This window comes from Oxyura jamaicensis, chromosome 20 (assembly GCF_011077185.1).
Source record: "Oxyura jamaicensis isolate SHBP4307 breed ruddy duck chromosome 20, BPBGC_Ojam_1.0, whole genome shotgun sequence".
Classification (NCBI taxonomy): Eukaryota; Metazoa; Chordata; class Aves; order Anseriformes; family Anatidae; genus Oxyura; species Oxyura jamaicensis.
Genome location: NC_048912.1, coordinates 15,434,152 through 15,452,973, shown reverse-complemented (window position 1 = coordinate 15,452,973; position 18,822 = coordinate 15,434,152). Strand labels below are relative to the sequence as shown.

Genomic DNA, 18,822 nt, shown 5'->3' with positions numbered 1-18,822 from the left:
TGACTACATTAAATGCACATTTTTTAACTTGTCTGAGAGCCCAGCCCTCCCGAAGCCGTCGGAGCGATGGGCTTAGTGCTCCCCAGGGGCCGCAGCAGCTCTGACCGTGCCGGGCGCTGCACTCGTCGGCCCATGGGCACCAAATCGAGAAGTTTTGGTCCAGTTTTGACTTTTGGAGGAACGGCACCGGGACGGGTCCGTTGCTCTCACCGAGCCGACAGGCGCCATCTCCTGCGGCAGCGCAGCCCGGGGCGGCGGGGGGGGGGGGGGCAGCTGCGCTGTGGTCCCCCCGTGCCCTCTCTGGCCCGGGGGACACGGCCCCTGCCGAAACCTGTGCACGACGGTGGGCTCGCAGACCTTCCCCTTCAAGCTTCATCCCCATTTAATTGGATACTTTTGAGCCCAGGCTCATGATTTCTGCAGCAATTTGGTGTGAGATTTCTTTCTTTCCCTCCATTATCCCCTCTGATTAACTCAGCTGCACCTGTCAGCTTTTATTCCGTGGCGCGGGGAGCGCTTGCGAGAACCTGTTAAAATGCATGAGGTTTACCACGTTCACTCCTTCCTGGCCAGCGATGCTGAACCGGCACCAGGGGGGGGCTGCGGTGGGGCTGCGCTCAGGGCCGGACGAAGCCGGAGCCGGGGGGCAAAAGCTGAAGGGACGAGTCCCTGCCCCCCCCCCCCCCCCCCCCACTGTGGTGCTGCGAGGGGCGCCGGGGGCAGAGGGGGCCTGCGCCTGAGGGACCCCCCCTCAGGGCAGCGGTGGGCAGGGGCCCGGCCCCGCAGAGCCCCCGGCCCTGCCGCCACCACCGAGGGGCTGCTCCGCGGCTGCGGATTTTCTGCTTTGGAAATGCTAATTTAACATTCCAGTTATAACTCGTTCCCTTTTTCTCATTTTAATAAAAACGAAAGCATCCGGAAACACTGCTGCACCCAAGAAGGAGCAAGATCTGACATAATTAAAAAGTGGCTTCAATCAGGCTGTTTTCCTAACGGTTTGTCATATCAGCCCACACCGCCCTGCACCCCCCTGCACTCCCAACCCCCTGAGGCATCATTTACATTTCTTAATAACCCCTCATTAATATGCATGACGTGGGGAGGGCAATAACGGCTGAGTGCACACCACTAATTCAATTTCAGCGAGCCTCGGTGTGTTTAGTTAATCACCGGGGGACCTGGGTTACTCAGTACAATTATTTATTCGGAATTAGATCTCGAGGCATCGGGACTGAAAACCGAGCGAGGAACAAAATTAAAAAGGGATTCTCCTCCTCGGCCCCCTCAGCCCCCGCCCCGAGCCTCTCCCCAGGCAGCGGGGCCGGGGTCCCACGGCCGCCTTGGGCAGCCCCAGGGGGTCACGGCCTGCCCGGGGGGAGCGGGTGGGTGGTGGGTGGGTGGTGGGCCGGGGGGGGGGTTGGGTGGTGGGGGGGCGGGGGGGGGTGGGCTGCGGTGTTTGCCTCGGGGCCAGGCCGAGCACTGGGGCTCGCCCCGCGCCCCCCAAAGCCTGTAGGAAGGTGAGCAGGGTGCCAGGAGCCCAGCACCGGGGGCTGCTGCCCCGCCCCGTCCCTGCGTTTCCTTGGGGGCGCGTTTTGTGCTTGGCTTTGCGTGGTTTTGGTTTTTACTTCAGAATTTTGTCCCCGTGCCCCAGCTCCCGAACTGGACCAAGCGCCCTGCCGCTGAGGGCCGCGTTTCCTGACAGCGGCAAGGCTTCGTGCCCTGCCCAGCGCCCTGAAGGCTCACGGCTCGGCAGCCGGTTATCCGCGCGGGCACGGAGCGGGCCCTGACGGCGGCCCCGGCCCGGCCGCCCCGCGGGGCCCGCGGCTCCGGGGCGCTGCCCGCGCTGCGGGGCTGGGGGCGCCGCTTTGCGGCAGTGTGGCCCCGCTTTGCGGCAGTGTGGCGCCGCTCTCGCTTTGCGGCAGCGCCCTTCCCGCCTCGCTTTCCGGCGGAGTGGCGCCCCGGCAGCGCGCCTGCGCCGCGCTCTTTACGGCGCGGTGTCGCGCGGCCCCGGGCCTTGGCGACAGTTGGGCGGCGGCGGCGGGGCCCGGCCGGAGCCATGGACGTGGGGGAGCTGCTCAGCTACCAGGTACCGGCACCGGGCCCCGGGCCCCGGGCCCCGGGCACCGGGCGGGGCCGCTGCCGCTGCTGGGCTCGGCGCTCTGCCGCTGCTGGCCCCGCCGTAACGGGGCTGCCCCGGGCTGGCGCTGGCCGCGGGGCCGCTGTCGGGCACGGGGCCCTGTGGCGCTGCCCTGCCCGGGGGGGGGCTCAGAACGCCGAGGAGGGAAACGGCCCCGCTGCGGGAAGCGGCCCCCCCGCACCTCCCGGCGTCAGGGCCGGGGCCGGGCCGCGAGGGCAGCGTTCCTGTGAGGGCTGCAGGGTCAGGGAGGGCGAGGAGCTGGGGAGAGCCCAGGGAGGGCTGCGGGGGGGGGAAGGGCCGCGGGGAAGGCGTGTGGGGAGCGGCTGAGGGCACGGGGCGCGGTCAGCGTGGGGGAGGAGGCGGAGGGGGGGCCTCGTCGCGGCCTGCGGCTTCCTCACCAGGGGGGCGGAGGAGCAGGCGCCGACCTGTGCTCCTCAGCGACAGGACCGAGGGGATGGGGTGAGGCAGAGGCCGGGGAGGTGCAGGCTGGGCGTCAGGAAGAGGCTCTGCACCGAGGGGGTGGTCGCGCCCTGCAGCAGGCCCCCCAGGGACGCAGGCACTGCACCGAGCCCGTCAGTTAAAGTGTTTGGACTGTGCACTTAGTGACACGGTCTGAATCCTGGTAGACCTGCACGGTGCTGGGTGCTGGGCTCGATGATCCTTGTGGGTCCCTTCCAACTCAGGGTATTCTGTGGCTCTGTGATCCCTGCGTGTGCCAGCTCCGGGATGTCCCCCTCCTGTACAGCATGTCAGCACCGGGCCTGGCTGCCAGCCGCGTCCCCATGCCCCGGCCGTGTGGCACTGGCAGCACGGCCCTGCTGCCCTGGGCTCGGCTCTGCCTTCGCAGTTCTCTGCTTACGATTTTTCATTTTTCTGTTGATTTTGCAGTATGAAACTAGAACGATCGCTTTTCGTGTTCCTTTAGCTAAGGTGGAGAAGACGAAGGAGTTACTGTTAGTGGTGCTGTCTTCTGTTGCTTTGCAACACAATTTATAGCTGAGCCCTATAAAGGCCAACCTTTGTTGAACTTCTGTTGTTGGTCTTTTAGCTTGCAGTCAGGTTCCAGCTGGGGTTTTTGCGTGTTTTCCTCTTGGTCTGCAAACGTGAAGCCTGCAGGATTCCCTTTGCTGAGGAGGAAGGCGCGCCGTGGTGCTTCGGTCGCGTTGATTTCTGTACCTCTGCTGGGTGAGCTTTCTGTCCCGCGGGTCGCTGCTTGTGGCACCGAGGGGCTGTGCCCTGTGAAGCTGGAGGTGAAGGTCGGCCGTTAGGCTGCCAGGTGCTGCAGTGCTGACTGGCCTGGCTGCTGAGCTTCTGCTGGAGCTGCGGGCCAAAACATCCCGGGGGTTCCAGCTGGACACTGAAGGCGTTGTCCTGGCTTTGTGCGCTCCCACCTGAGAGTCATCGCGAACGTTTTCACGTCGGCGGATGGGATGATGCTGCGGATTAAATGGTGGGCCTCAGGCGCCGCAGGGTTCAGGCTTCAGAGTTAGGCAGAAGGGTGAAAGGAGTGAAAGGAGGGGAGGGACAGGAGGCAGATCTGTCCGCCGGCATCTCTGATACTGAGAAAATGCGATCCCTTTCTGTGGAGCGGAAACATAGAAGGCGGGCAGGACAGGTTTCACCAGCGCCCGCACAGTGAGGGTCGGGCGTCTGCTGCTGCAGGGGCAGCCGGGCAGGGCCTGCCTGTGGGACGTGGGGCACAGACGTTGTCACGCACCCAGCGGTGACGTGCAGCGGGATCAGGCTGTGCCGGTTGCCGCTCGTGTTTGTCAGGATAACATCCGATAAATGGAGCGTTGCTGCAAGCTGTCTGCTGTGCCCGTCTGACAGCGCGGCCGCTTCTGAGGCCAGGCTGGCGTGGGGGGCTCATAAACCAGCTCCTGAGCTGCCCCAGGTTTGTCTGTTTTAAGGTTAGCCACAGCCGAGCTCTGGTTCTTTCCCCTCAGCCGGAGAAGCGTGAAGGTTCGGGGCATCTTCATCCGTCCTCGCTGCAGGGGCGGCAGCGGCTGTCAGAGGGGCGGGCTGGGCGCTGCCTGATTTTAATCTCTTGCTGCAAAGGAGCTGGTCTTCTCAGCTTCCCTCAGCAAAACCCAACCCAAACTCCATCTTTACTTTGTATTGCTTCAAGTCTGTGTCCTCTAAATGCTTCATCTGTGCCCTTGCTTAATCAAAACGCTGTTCTCCCTCAGAGCCAACCTTGGGAGACCTCGGGCGCCGTGCCGCAGGTCAGCACCAAGCGGCTGTCGGAGCGGGGATGGAACTACAGACCAGCAGACTCCAGCACCTGGCAGCTTGTGCAGAGCCCAGGAACCCATAAACTTTACGTGGAGCTGCACAACGCTCGCAGATGGTCTGAACTGCTGAATAAACATTGCTGCTGTTGTGCCCAGAGAGACTGTGCCCAGGTCCTCGGCCTGGTTTCCGATTCCAGCGGGTAGCTTGGGACAAAGCCAACTCCGGCTGTTTTCAGACCTCTCCCTCAATTGTCCCGGGGGGGGAGTACAGGAGGTTATTTCAGTTCTCCTTGCCATTACGTACGTCTGTCTTTCTTATTTTGGTATGGTGGCTCCCGTGTGGGGTGGGGAGAGGAAGCTCCAGGTTTTGCTTTCGTGCCTTTTCCCGATCTGTGGGCTTTTCACGGTGGCAGGCTGCCTCGAGGACCTGTGTGCCCACAGCGTGGGGGGAGGAAAGGGATTAATTCTCTTCCAGTAACAACCTGTGTCCGTGCAGGTGCAGCCTGCGCAGGCCTCTCATCTCAGTTGCCTCCCCTGGTGTGATCAGGGTGCTCTCGGGCTGCCTGAGGCTCCCGGCCTCTCCTGGAAGCAGCTCTTTCGGCTGGCAGCGGGCCGGACAGAAGTGCCGTGCCTCAGGAACAGAGACCAAAAGGAAGATTGATGGGAGCAAGTGCTGGAAACAAAATCAAGAAGGTAGTGACGATCCCTCTGGAGATCTAGGGCTTGCTTTTGGAGCCCCTCAATTGGCAGCTTGGCGGTTTTCCACAGGGGCTCTTCTGAGCAGGTTGCAGTTGGCTGAGACGTGGCCTCGGAAGGAGCTGCGCCACTTACGGAGCTTTATTTCAGATTTCATTAACAAATAATTTCAGAGCTCTGCAGTAATGAGGTTACGCATAAAACAGAGGTCCCAGTAACGTGAGGCTCCTTTTGCAAGACTTCTCTGAAGCTCCCTGATGACGAAGGCTGGGTCTGAACGATGCTTTCACATTCCTTTGTCTTGGCGCTGATGCGTTATCGCTGCTCTGAGGAAGACGAGGCAGGGCCCTGAGTTCGGGCATGATTCTTCTCCCCTGCTCAACCCACAAGGGCAGCACTCGTGTTTCTGCTGCTCTGGTGCCTACTGGGGGGACGAGGGCTCGTGGGCCCGCCTGGGTCCGGGGCTCTGCCACGTGGGGCTCCCGGCGTGGGGCTGTAACGAAGGGCTGGGGTGCCTCACGTAATCCCCAGAGCAACTGCAGCTGGAGGACAGCGGAGGGACACATTTCTTCTTTACCAATCAATGGCTTTTGTTTAATTTATTGCATTTTACAAATATTAGCTTTTCTGTTTTTTAAGCCCTTTTCTATTTTGTGTGTGTGGTGGGACCAGCATTAGATTTAATTGGAAACGTCTCCGAATAAATTTCCGTGGACGCGCTGCATTGAAGAGGAACAAAATTAAGCTTAACTAATAATGCAATTTCAGAATGCTTTCCTCGTGCACTTTGTAATGAATTCCAGCTCCTTGCCAAATGCACCTTAGCACAACTGAGTAAAACAGAAGCCTGCGTTTTATTTATTAAACAATTAACTTTCCCTTTTCTACCAAAACTTAAGTAGATGTGCGTGAAGCTGTGAAATGATTTAAACAAACGTGTTTAGACACAGCGTATGGGATTGCTTCACAAAGTGCACCGGTCTGAGCCCAGCGATGGCTGTGCTCAGTTCCTGTGGCTGCTAACGATCCTGCAGAGTTTGAATGCAACCCGAAGACGCAGCCAGCGAACAGAAGTTTAATGCTTGTCCTAAATCAGCCGCTGGTGGCTGCGCATCTCCTGGGAAACCAGCAGAAACGCAGGTGTTTCACTTAGCCGGGATTTCTTAGTCTTAACAGTGCTGGGTGGAAAACTGCAATGTTCTCGGCAAGGTTTAGCAAAACATCAATAACAAAAGGAAAAACCTTAATGCTGCTTAATAACGCTCGCCTGGGAATTCAGTTACTGCCTATTGCCAATCCGTCGGCAGCGTTAATAACTGCATGCTGGGCACTGCCGTAATTGATCATAATGACTTCTGTGTTACAGAAGATTCCTCTCCCCAGCAACGCATAAACACAAAAAGGGATAAAATAATTGAGATGGAGACAGGACGTGAATGCCGTTACTGCGGGTTTGTGTATGTAGTAGAGGAAATGGGGTTGGCTTCATGATGGAGTTTTAATTTAGATTTTGTTCTGGTGATACAGTCCCCGTCCATGGTACATTACTTTGCGTCTGACAAGCCGCCAGCTCCTGTGGTCCTTCACTGCAGCCAGTCTTGTCTTATCTGTTTTTTTCTCTTTTTTTTTGGTTCTTTTTTACTGTTTAGAAATGAGAGCAAGGAGAGAGCAAGGAATGATTTCCCAAGACTTTAAATGAGGAACATCCAAGGCAAATGTTGCAAGGTTTCTTCCTGTAAATGTCAGGACTTACGCCGCTGATCTCTGTGTGTGGTTGTAATGTTAATCCGTCAGAGCAGGTTTGAATGAACTGGGTGCTATTGAGCAGGAAGTGGAAGGGCAGAACCTGTGTGCTACCGAGGGCACTGAGTAAGGGATATCTGTGTACCCACGATCTTTCCTTAGATGATGTCATTTAGAAGCATCTTTTTCTTTATTCTTTCTTTTAATGGGGTTGCTAATTGCTTAGGAATGTTTTAAAGTACTGGGTTTTGGCAGTGATGTATTTGTTTCAAAACTGATCTATGTGAAATTATGTTTTAATGTGCCCAGAAGATAAGTAACGGGAATCTGCTGAAGGAGAAGAACCCCCACTCCAAGCAAATAACTTTTTAATTTAGAAGAATCTGCAGGCGCACTGCGGCCTCACAGCTATTGGATTACGGGCTCAGTAACTGCTTTAAGAGTGCACGGGAGCGCTGCAGAAGGGCTTAAGTCAGGAGCATATCGTCTGTAATGGAAACAGCAGGGAAGCTGTAGGGACAAGGCAGATAACGACCGGGTTTGAGTAGCTCTGGCTAGGAGCAAGCACCTGGCACAAGCTCAGGCTGTACGCTGCTGTCTGAGCTCCTGTGATCCCGAGTTCGGGGGGCCTTGATTCGGCACCTGTCCCAAAGGTGACAGCACACGTACCCCTGAAAACACACCGTGCTCTCGGTTAGTCTGCTGGCTGCCTCGCCTGTTCCCTCTGCGTCTTTGTTCTTAAGTTCTCCTGGATTCTTGCTGACTTTGGTTCAGTCTCGGTGAAAAAGCAGACCTTACGGTCCTCAAAGCGGGGTGGGACTTCTGCGATCCTAGACAAAGGGATCCCCGGAGCAGAGAAGCTGGCTCTTCGTGCCAGACAATGCATGCTGAAATGGGCTGGACAAATGTTAGACCTAATAAAACAGGAATTCATCTTCCAGGCAACTTGAGCAGCTGATAGAAAGGGAGCATATTTTTACTTTCTGTTTTCAGTGTTTTAACACGGGCTCTTGTTAAACAATAATGAATTAAGTGCTTCTTTCCTGTAGCTACAGAGCATGGAATACTGCTATTCCTGCCTGGTTGTCCTTCAAAAAAATGTGAGCAAGACCCAATTTAATAGTTTTGTTTTTTTCTGAAGAGAGTTTTTCCTGCTATTTCAAATGCTTTCATCCCCTTTTGTCTGAATTAAAACATGGCACTAGGGTTAATGGACTTTTTCTTGTCCCTGGCAAATTACGTTTAATTTTGTCTATTAGGTGGAACTTACAGAATAAAATAAGAGGTTGTTCCAAGCAAATCACTGCTTTATCTGGTGCCAAACCCCTGCAGAATTGCAGCAAGCAGCAACACTCCTGACCTACATGCGTTAAAACGGGCTGTGATTCTGCAGTCACTGGTAGCAAACCTAAACACAGGGATGGGGGAAGTCAAGGGGAATTAGGATGCATCCATGAGTTCAGCGTAAGCTCATGTACTAGGGGGGTGAAAAATCGCCTCTCACTGCCATATGCCTGAGCGTGTTGGTCTTCTCTGTAAAACATGAGATTATCTCAGCTTAGTTGATTCCGGATCCTTGAGGTTGTCCCCTGTACCACCCCACAGCAGGTGTTTGACCACTTCTAGTCTTTGAAATACTGATCTGTTCCATGTGAAGATACCTTCCCACGAATCGTATCCATAGATCAAACAAGGGAGCGTGTTGACACGGCTCCTGGCAGAGCGATCCATCTCACCATGTGATGTTACACCTCACTAAATTCATTTCCTTTCCAGCTTTTGGACTGTTAAGCATTGGGTAAGCAGATGTTTTACATAACTTGTTAGAATTTCCTCAGTATTGCTGTTGTGGTTTGTAAGGGTCGCAGAAGGCTTGTGTTCATTCACCTTATTTCTCTGACTTCAGCCGAACCGAGGGACAAAAAGACCCCGTGATGAGGAGGAAGAAGAAATCAAAGCACGTCGCAAGCAAGCTGGTGCACGAGAGCACGGCCGTCACAGGGAGGAGGAGTCTGTTGCGCTGGAAGAAACAGATGATGAGAAGAAAAAGCTTCTTCAGATAATTGAGAGGGATGGGGAAGAGGAAGAGGAGGAGGTAAAGCACCAGTGTCCCATGGGAAATACACAAAAACCAGATCCCTTCTCCTAGAGTTCCATCTCACACCGTGGCACACGCCATGTGTAACTGAAGGTGCTGGTTTTGCTTTCAAAGAGCCTCTGAAGGTCTAAAGAAGGTGACGGGGGGGGATAATAATAAAAATCTTTCAATCCTTATCTCTGTTTTAGGTTAGGAATACACAATTCACCTTTTAAATTATATATTTGGAAATAATGCCTAGATTCTGAATAGCTTTCTAACTCTATTATTTTCATCAGTACCCCCAGCCATGTAGCTTCTCTCCCTCTTCCCCTCTTTCCAGCTATGCTGCAGCAGCAAATAAACATTCTCCTACACGAGAAAGGTCTTGGGTCAGAAGAGGGGGGTAGCAGCTGTCAAGGGTAAATGATTTCAAGCCTTGGAGACAGAAATCCAATGCAGCACTGGCCTTTCTGCCAAGGGCCAGGGAGAAGATCACTTTATAAATGTGACACATGGATTGGTATAAATCTAGGAGATATTTGTTTCCTGCTGCCTGTGTCCTGTTTCATTAAAAAAAAAAAAGTATACTCACCACTGCAGAATCATGTAGCTTTGTAAAATATCCCTGTCCTTTGCGTACAGCATTGCTAGCATTCATCTCTGAAAATCTCCCTTGTTTTTGTTATGTTGAGCTATTGCTGTTACAGTTGCTGCTGCTAGTTGAGAAAGGTAATGCAGGATTTCTGTAGCATTGGAGCTCCAGGATGAACGGATGCAGCCAGAAGTCCTGCGGACTGGCTAGAGTCTTTTGGTTTCCTGCCGTGTGCAAGTCTCTGTCAAGTGAAGTTCTCCCATCCAGGCATTTGGAGGGCTGGGGGTCCGAGGTTTCTTTGGAACCTGAATCTCTTGCTTATCGTGGAGCTCAGTTAATCCATGTGCCATCAGAATAGTCTTTGTATCAATAAAACTGATGGAAGGAGGCTAATCTGTAGGACACCAAAATGTGGACACCAAAAGCAGACCCTAATGGAGATGTTACAGGGATATATATTTAAAAAAGAGTCAAATAAATAGAGAGAAGCAATGTCAGCGTCTGTGACGGTCCCTTGGTGGATTGAAATTCCCCTGAAGGAAGAATATGGTTTGGGTGCGGTAGCTCTGATTACTTGAATGGGATGGTGACGTGAACTGTGAAGTGCTGAGGCAGGCTGAACTTGAGGAAGCAGGAAATCCACTAATAGTGGAGGTCTTTACTGTCTTTGCACAGACTGCTGTTATTATTGGAATGCAGTTTGCTAAAGAAATTGGTACTTTTTTTGATCTCAGACAAGATTGCTGCTTCAAGTCACTGCGTAGAGAATCCTTAATTCCAGCCACAACTCCTGATTTAACAGTGAACAGGGCCCGCAGCTTGGTGTTAGATGTAAATAGGCCTCGTTTGTTTTCTGTTTTGAGAACCTCTCTGTAACAGTGGTTATAAAATAGATGAGAAGGAAGAGCTTACACAAGAATCTAGGATAGCAATATTTAATTAAAAGCAGGAAATAAATTAACAGGGAGGTAGCTAAGGGTGTACTGCTAACGTACAGTAAATGTCTAATGCCAGCTGAGAAATGCTTTAGAAGACTTTCCAAAATAAAAAGAAAGAACTGGAGTAAAATATTGATTTTTTTTTTTTTTTCAATAGAAGAAGACTTTAAAATAGAAGTGAAAGCTTATCTGAGTGAGAAAAATACAAAAGATCATAAACTCCGGACAGTTAAATGTAGACCTGCAAAACGAAATGGCACAATGGACTCCTGAAATGAAGCTACCCGTGGGCTTAAGCTGTTAATGGAAATTTACTGTAATGTGTCAGAAGCAGAAAGCTTCACGAGGCACTGGTGGTGCCGCATAAGGTCACTGCAAAACACTGGTTTTGTTCACTGATACTTGGATTCAGAAAGTGTCAGGAAGCTCTTCTGGAAAAAAAAAGTCGCCTGGTAAACCTCTGGTTTATAAAACCCCAATTTACAAGGGTTTGCTCTGGAGAGCTTGCTTAGGTCAAAGCTGCAGCGAGTCGCTAAATGAGCAGTGATGGTGCGCGAGTTCTGCCAGCTTCCTGCAGCGAGATGGCCAGCGCTCGCCGTCTGTTGCTGCGCTGCACCCAAAGCGTCGGGGCCTGACTGCAGCCAGCTGCTGCGCTCGCTTGTTTGCTGTATGCCAGGTAATTGTTCCATCCAGCCAAATGTTAAACTCTGGTTTGTGCCCTTCCAATTTTGTTAGGAGGAACCTTTGGATGAAAGTTCAGTGAAAAAGATGATTCTCACCTTTGAGAAGCGATCGTACAAAAACCAGGAGCTGCGGATCAAGTTTCCAGACAATCCAGAGAAGTAAGATTATGCTGGGCCCCTCTGCACTACCATTTGTTTCCTTTGCTTTTATGTTTCAGCCCTAAATCAATTTATTGAAAATACAGATATCTGCAGTTCCCTAAGACTTGTATAATAGCTGTTATTGCCGTATTGTTCTCATAAATTGTATTTGAAACTAACTTTGTTAATTAAAAATGACAATATTGAGGCTTCTGGTAGAGACAGGTATATGGTTAAAAAAATCACTTGCAATTGTGGCATAAAGAAAATAAATAGCAACAAAGGGAGAAGGTTTAGTTTATTACATTCTTGCCGTGAATATGAAAGACTGAAATTTCAGTCCTAAAACTGTAGGCTGTGCTGTTTTTATTTTGGGAGTACAAACGTTAAAGAAGGTTCTGTGATTTTTTTTTTTTTCCTTTTAGGTATCTAAATAAGTTGCTTTGTTTTCAAAAGTGTAAGCTAACGCTAGTCTTAGTAGCAGTTGGCATCAGAGAATCATCGGCCGTGCTCCAAGCCTCTCCTTTTTCAGGGGGCTCCTTCTTCACACCGCTCTGAGCAGCGCTTCTTTTTGTCGCTGGCAGGCAGGTGGCAGATACCAGGGGCTGGGCTGAAAGATTGATCCCGGGGCTGTGAGTTCTGCTTTCCAAATTAACCAGGATGTCACGTCGTCATTTCGTGTGTTGACCTGGCTGGGAAGGCGCTGTGCTTCTGTATGCAGGCAGTGCTCCGTGTGCGACGACGACTGCTTTGTATTGACGGAGCTCTCCGATGCTGTGGGCACGACGGCTGGGTGGGGTCTGAAAGCCAGAGGCTTTTCATGATGCTTCTTCCCACACCTGCACTGCCAGCGAGCCTCTTCCTCCTTCACAGAGTTTATTCATGCTAAATGAATTTCTGCCTCCGCTTGAATGCCAGTATTTTTTTGTCCAGTGCAGTGTTCTTTCCTTTGTATAAATTCTCTTTATGGTCTACGCGTCAGACTAACACAACGCTCGTGTCAGGATGGAGGAGTTAGGGGACTGACTCCCTGGAGTGTTTACTTCATATGCAAGGGTTTCTTCACGTGTCGTTATAATCTAGGGTTTTGTAACTGATTTACAGAATTGGAACAAATCTACTCCTTTTACTGTGTAAATTATATAGTAGGAAGGTTTATCCTGCTACCCGATTAAACTAAAGGGGCAAATGTAGGACAGGGTGGGGCACAACCTGCTTCTGGGAAGTCTGGGTTCAGTCGTTTGATGTGATGACGGAGCATCAGATGCCGGGCCATGTGCAGTGGGGTGACGAAGTCTTACCTGGGACCTTGGGGAGGGCGTTGTTCTCTTTGGAGAAGGGCTGTGTCCACTGACCACAACTCATGTGCTTTTTAATTTTTTGTCTTGCCTCAGGTTCATGGAATCTGAATTGGATTTAAATGACATCATTCAGGAAATGCATGTGATCGCGACGATGCCGGACCTGTACCACCTGCTGGTGGAGCTGAATGCTGTGCAGTCGCTTCTCGGGCTGCTTGGACACGACAACACCGATATCCTTCAGTGGTTAAAGCAGCTCTCTCATGAGAGGCTTTCAGCAGGCTTTTCTGTGATCTCTTCTGTCCTGCTTTCACAGGCTACTATGTGTTTTTCTCTTTTTTTCTCCCACTGCACTGAGTTTATGCCTTTTTTAAGTGAAAAGTGCTGTTAGTTTTAAAAATCTTTGTGTTTGGCTATTTTAACTTGTATTTAGCTTAACCTTGATGTGGTAGTGTACCGGTCCATGCGAAACAGCAACCACCACTGCTTTCTTTATCTCTGATCTGTAATGAAAATCGCTCTCAAGTAAAAGGTTGTTAACAATTTATTCTTGTACATGGGAAACGCCTGTGATGCGTAACCAGTTCCGTGGGCACCAGAGTTTCATTGCTCTTATTTCTTTGCTGGACACCGCACGCTTTTTGTGAACTCTGTGCATGGTCTTAACAGGTTATCTTTGAATTTCTCATTCACAAGGAAATGTTTTTGCCTGGGATAGCTGGGCTGATTCATATCTGGAGCACACAGGAACACAACCTTGTCCTTTTCTTCATTAAAAGTTGTGTCCTAGAGTCACAGCTGGAGGTGAGGACTTGTCTGGTTTTCCACTAAACTTTTTTTTTTTTTAAACTTGGTTTGCAACTTGTCTGTCTGTTAGGTTAGGGCCCGTGGATTGCAATTTTGGGAGAAAACTCATTTCTTACTATAAAGCTGCTGAAGTGTTTTCAGATCTGTCGGAAGCAGGACAAAGGCTGTAGTAATGCCTCTTCCCTTTGCTGCTGCCCGTGTAGAGAATAGAACCACTATTAAATTGGAGCATCTAGATGTGTAATAAAATTGGTACAGCTCAACTTTTCTAATGACTTTGTTAAAACAAATTGAAAGAGATTCTTCAAGAGAGCTTTAAACAAATGGGCTCTTCAGACGTGATTTAAATGTAGTGTCTAGAGGAACTAATACAGAAGGAAAAAGTGTCCAAGGGAGAGCAGAAATAATCTGCTGAATCATAGATTCAGGTAGTTTGACACAAAGCATGTGAATGGAAAATGGTCGCTGAAAAGATTTAATTAAAGACAGGAAAGCTTGAAGTTGTTTTTCCATCTCCTAAATTACATAGGACAGCTGGTGTTCGCGTTGGAAGCCTCCACAGAAGCTCCCTAGATGGGAATGCCCTGTGAGGTTTGGGTACATCTGTTTGAAGCATGGTACAGTCATGGAGTAATGCAAACTGGAAGGGGCAATAAGAGGTTTCTGGCCCAATCCTCTTTTAGCAGGACCAACTTTAAAGCTAGATCAGGTTCTTGTTAAGTTGAATTTTAATTCTCCCTAAAGATGGAGATTCCACTACATCTCTGGATGTGCTTCTTCAGACTTTGAAAATCTAGTTTGAATTTCTTTTGCTACAACTTTGATTCTTTGCTGCTCACCCTCAGAAAAGTCTGCTTCAGTCTTCTGTGTAGCACTAATAGGAAGCAGTAGTCTCCTACGCTTCTATGATTCAGTTAGATCCTGCCTTATCCCTGACATGGGCTGAACAAACCCCATTCCCTCAGTTTCTTCATGTCATATGCTAATCCCCTGCCCATCGTAGGGGATCCTGAGCTCTAATGAGCCCAGTATTGTACTGGGGGCGCCCACAAGTGAACCAAACATTCAGTATGATGCTCCATGAGTGCCAAGCAGCAGGTAAGAGAAGGTCCTTCTCTTGGCCTGCTGATTTTGTTCATGTGAATGCAATGCAGCCTGCGATGAGCCTTTGCTGCTGCAGTGGCATGCTGCTGCTCACTTATCTTCTCCAGAACTTCCAGATTCTTTTCTGCAGAGCTGTCACCTCCCCGGACAGCCCCAGTGCATGGCTTTGTTTCATCCCAGAGTCAGGGCTTGGATTTGTCCTTCTTCATGAGGTTCCTGCTGGCCCGTTCCTCCAGCTTTTGTTGCTTAATAACTGATGATTTGCAGCATAAATGCAAGGCAGGTTATTTTCTCTTAACCTGCTTACTGAGTTGTGCTCCACATTGCCTTCAGAAGTTGTCCCAGCACCCCTGACAATGTTTTTATATAAGCACGAGTGACTGCCTGCCCAGGACAGTGTAGCACCCTTCTGTTTGAATTCCTGATGGCATTTGCAACTGTAAGTGACATCTGCCTGTCCTGAAAATGTACAGGTAGCTTTGGCTTGGTTAAGGATTGCAGTAGGGTGTGATGAAAGCAGTAGTCATACCAACAAACGTCAGCAGAGCTGTACGTAGCTTAACTTGGGACTGGAACAGGCAGCTCTCTGCCGTGTTTCCGGAGAGTGGCTAAGTTGCAACTATAACCCTGCTAAGAAAAGAGGTATTAAAATACTTCTCCTACTGCTCCGCGTGTGCCTGAGCAAACGCACAGATAGGAGAGCTGGGAGGCTGGTTTGTTATCCTGTGAATTTTAAAGAGATTCATCACAAAGTTGTTATATAGGACATGTAGGAAGCTGCGTACCCTGCTCTACCCCGGTGGGAATTGGGCAAGATTGATCAGAGTGTCTGAGAGAATAGGAAAGTGGCTCTAATGAGGTGGAATACGTCTCGTTGTACCAGAGAGCTGTGTAGCAGTCAGGGGAACCGCGTGTTATGCAGCCCAGTGTTAATGAGTGAAAATTGGGCTGGCAGAAACGTTGCTGCTCCTGTGAGGTGCGTGGTTGGAGGAGCATGCTGTCTTAATTGGGCCAGGCAGGAGGGGGTTATTGCTGCTGCTTCACGCGGTGGCCTTGGCCTTGTTAGGCATCTGCTGTCGGGTTAGCAGGGGGATCACTGAGAGAATAACACCCAAATCAGATTATCATGATGCATTTCTCGTTTGTTATGTACAATCCTGACAATGTAAGATGATGCCTAGTTATGCCAACTATAGAAGTTTTGATTTAAAAATTAAAAGTAAGCGTCATCAAGCAACAGTGAAATTGCCTAGCACAGTAAGCACACAATGATGCTTGTTTTTATCGTTCCTAGCTGTCAGAATTCCCTGAGTCTGGTGTTTGTGAAGACTGCTGAAGTAGTCTCTGTACCCTTGGGTCCGGTGTTCCTGTGCCCTAATGAGCTGCCAGTTCTGGGTCACGTCAGGGGCTCCCTAGCCTAAGAGCAATGTTATTTTGATATTGCATGTCTGCTGCCGTCTTGGTTGTCCTTAACATCCAGCACATGTTTCCATAGCTGTGGTAGACCTGCTTCAAGAACTGACCGATATAGATACTCTCCATGAGAGTGAAGAAGGAGCTGAAGTCCTCATAGATGCTCTGGTAAGTAGTAAACTCCACGGTATTTTAATGGCTGAACCTGCTGTATACAGCACAGCAGTGAGTGCTCCGAGCTACCCTGTTCTCTGCAGCTGTGCTTATTTATGTTGCCAACCCTGTGGTGAAGTTAGCTGGTTCTGCTCTACGCTTGCTGTAGCTGAAGTGCTGTACCAAGGACCACAGCAGGTCTTTGGAACAGAATGCTGGAGCTGGAGGAGCAGGTTGTTCTTGCATGTTGTTAGACCTCTTCGTTTTGGGACGGCACACGCTCTTACTTCAGAACTTGGGTAGGCTGGGAGGTTTTTCCATGCAGGGAGGGAGAATGAAGGGACTTGGGCAGCCTTTTATTGAAATTAGGGGCTTGATCTGTGGTTTCCTTCCTTCTTGCGGGAAGGGTGATCTCTGTTTACCCAGGAATTTTGTGACTTCAGGTTGTTATATGAAGGACAGCAGGGCCATTGTGACCTTTCGGTCTGACCTCTTGCTTAGACTGGTATACTGTGACCCTGTAACTCCTGTTTCAAGCCCGATGATTTGTATTTGAAACATAAAACGTCGTTATAGTGAGGTTATGCTTTTTTCTTGGAAGCTTGGAAGTTTTCATGTAACAGCGCTAATGCATTTCAAGGGTGGTGGAGAGTTTACGTTTAATGATCTTTGTGCCATGGCGATGAGGTGACGCTATACAATGGTCTGTGCAGCAGCAGATGCATTGTTCGGTCTTAAATGCTCTCTACCTGATTGACTCTCGTGGGTGCCGCTCATCTTCTGTGCTGGTGCAGTTCCCGGTGTCTTGGCATTTGGGCTGGACGCCTCCTGCTCCTCAGCTGCAGGAGGAGGATGCCAAACTGAGCAGAGGCACTCTGCAGAGAAGCGATGTCCAGCAGAACTTGGATCTCGGTGTCTGTTCTACCTTCAGGCAGCTTCTGTTGGTGAATTGCTGCGTTTGTGAAACATTGTGGCTGTCTGGTTCTGTAACTGCTGTGTTGAAATGGAACGACCAGAATTACTGTTTTCCTTTTGTTTGGCTGCCATGCTTTCTGCTGCAATCCCTCTGGTCCAGCCACTGTTACCTCCAAAGGTTAATGGCAGTGGCCGGGAGCTCGGTTCCTCCAGCTGGCCTCTCGGCTGCTCTTAATTACTCTGCCTTCACGGAAGGCTTGCTGGGTGAATGAAGTGGCAGAGAGGACTGGTAGGGAAGATGTTTTCTGTGGTAAATCAAGCGAAGTTCTTTCTCTGTTTGCCTTGTCACCAACTCACTGATAATAGCTGTTTTAGATGTTTTATTGTTCTCTCTGAAAGAAACAAGTCTGGCATATCCTGGAGACAGGTTTGGATATCTGCTTTTTAGATTACTTAAAAAAAAAAAAAAAAAGTCAGTATAATGTTTTAGGGTATCTGACAAGATTGCTGCCCTGCCTTCCCCAGCAACTGATGTTTGTATTTTTTCCCTGGCTTCACTGAGCACAAAACTAGTTAAGAGTTTTGAATTGCAAATGTTGTTTTGTTAAACTTTTCCAAGCTTATCTCCACAATAGGGGGTTTGCTGAAGTCAGGCTGGACTCTGTCCAACTCCAGCTTTAAGAGCAGACCTCTTGTGGTGAGGGGGCTGCAGCCTCACTGCCCGTGTAGATTCCTGCTCTTGCTTTGCTTTGCTCTCGGAGTTTTGTTAGCTCTCTGGAGTCAACTTGGCACATTCATTTTACTAAGCTGTGAATCTGCAGGTGTGAGCATTGTTCCTTCAGCTTTTTGTACCTGTTAAGGTGGAGGGTATAGCAAACGTGCACAGGCCAGCGGTAGGACCTTGAAAGTGGAACCGCTCGTAGAGCTGAGAGCTCGCTAGCGTCTGGTGGTTTGTGGTGCCTAGCATTTCAGAATTCTGTGGGATTATAGATCAATCAGGGCTGTTGCGGGAAATAAGTCTGACAAGGTTTGTGTTTTCCTCCAGATGCTTTTCTGTTTAATCTGAAACCTAAAAGTTGTTTAATTAAGACAAACACAGTGGCAGATTTGTTTGGTGAATCCTTTGCTACTTCTGAGATTTTAAAGCACGATTATTAATATCTCCTGATCAGAATCATGTCCAGCAGGATGTTTCAGTAGGGCTTATGTTTTGTTTTAGGCCCTCCTCCCTCCACTTACTCCTCTCTCCCTTTTTTCAGTGTTCTCTCATGTTTTTCTCTCCCGGGACCATGGTGATTTAGGTGGAGGGCCAAGTTGTGGCGTTGCTGGTCCAGAATTTAGAGCGCCTGGATGAAAGCGTGAAGGAGGAAGCTGACGGTGTCCACAACACACTAGGTAAATGGCTGCTGCACAGCCTCTCACATCTTTGCTCCTTTTGTACAAAGTGGGGAGGGAGGGCTATCCCACCCCCTCCTTTCCTTCTACCCGCCCTGCCCTTGAGCTGCCAACACTAAGGTAGAGACCTTAGTGCAAGGTTCATTCAAGCACAACTGCAACTCACGGTGAAGTCTAATCTCTTCAGCTAGCATTTGTTGCATGAGCACTGGTGAGGTGCCTCTTCCCAAAGTCGTTATGTTAATGAGCACATACACAGATTAAGTTCTGTGTACTGGTCTAGAATGTATGCTCTACTGACCCCGTATTTTCTATGTACTTGTCTGTGAGCTCTACTTGGTTATGTGAGCTGTTTGTCTTAGCAATACATTTAACTTTCAGGTAGTAGAACAGTTGCATTTCATACAATTACATCATTACCCCTCTGTTCCTCAGTCTTTGCACAGCACGGTTACTGTTCTGCAACGTGTTTCATTTATTAACACTGAGA

The 18,822-nt window shown here is 50.0% G+C and overlaps 1 protein-coding gene across 1 annotated transcript in view; it reads left to right on the top strand.

The window, feature by feature from the left end:
- Positions 1 to 1,934: 1,934 nt before the first annotated feature.
- Positions 1,935 to 18,822, top strand: part of CTNNBL1 (catenin beta like 1) — a 46,458-nt gene continuing 29,570 nt past the window's right edge. The window contains exons 1-6 of the mRNA XM_035343785.1: positions 1,935 to 2,086; positions 8,717 to 8,905; positions 11,156 to 11,262; positions 12,639 to 12,778; positions 15,940 to 16,037; positions 18,239 to 18,332. Coding sequence (XP_035199676.1) covers positions 2,057 to 2,086; positions 8,717 to 8,905; positions 11,156 to 11,262; positions 12,639 to 12,778; positions 15,940 to 16,037; positions 18,239 to 18,332 — 658 coding nt within the window. The 5' untranslated portion in view covers positions 1,935 to 2,056. The remainder of the gene's footprint in view (positions 2,087 to 8,716; positions 8,906 to 11,155; positions 11,263 to 12,638; positions 12,779 to 15,939; positions 16,038 to 18,238; positions 18,333 to 18,822) is intronic.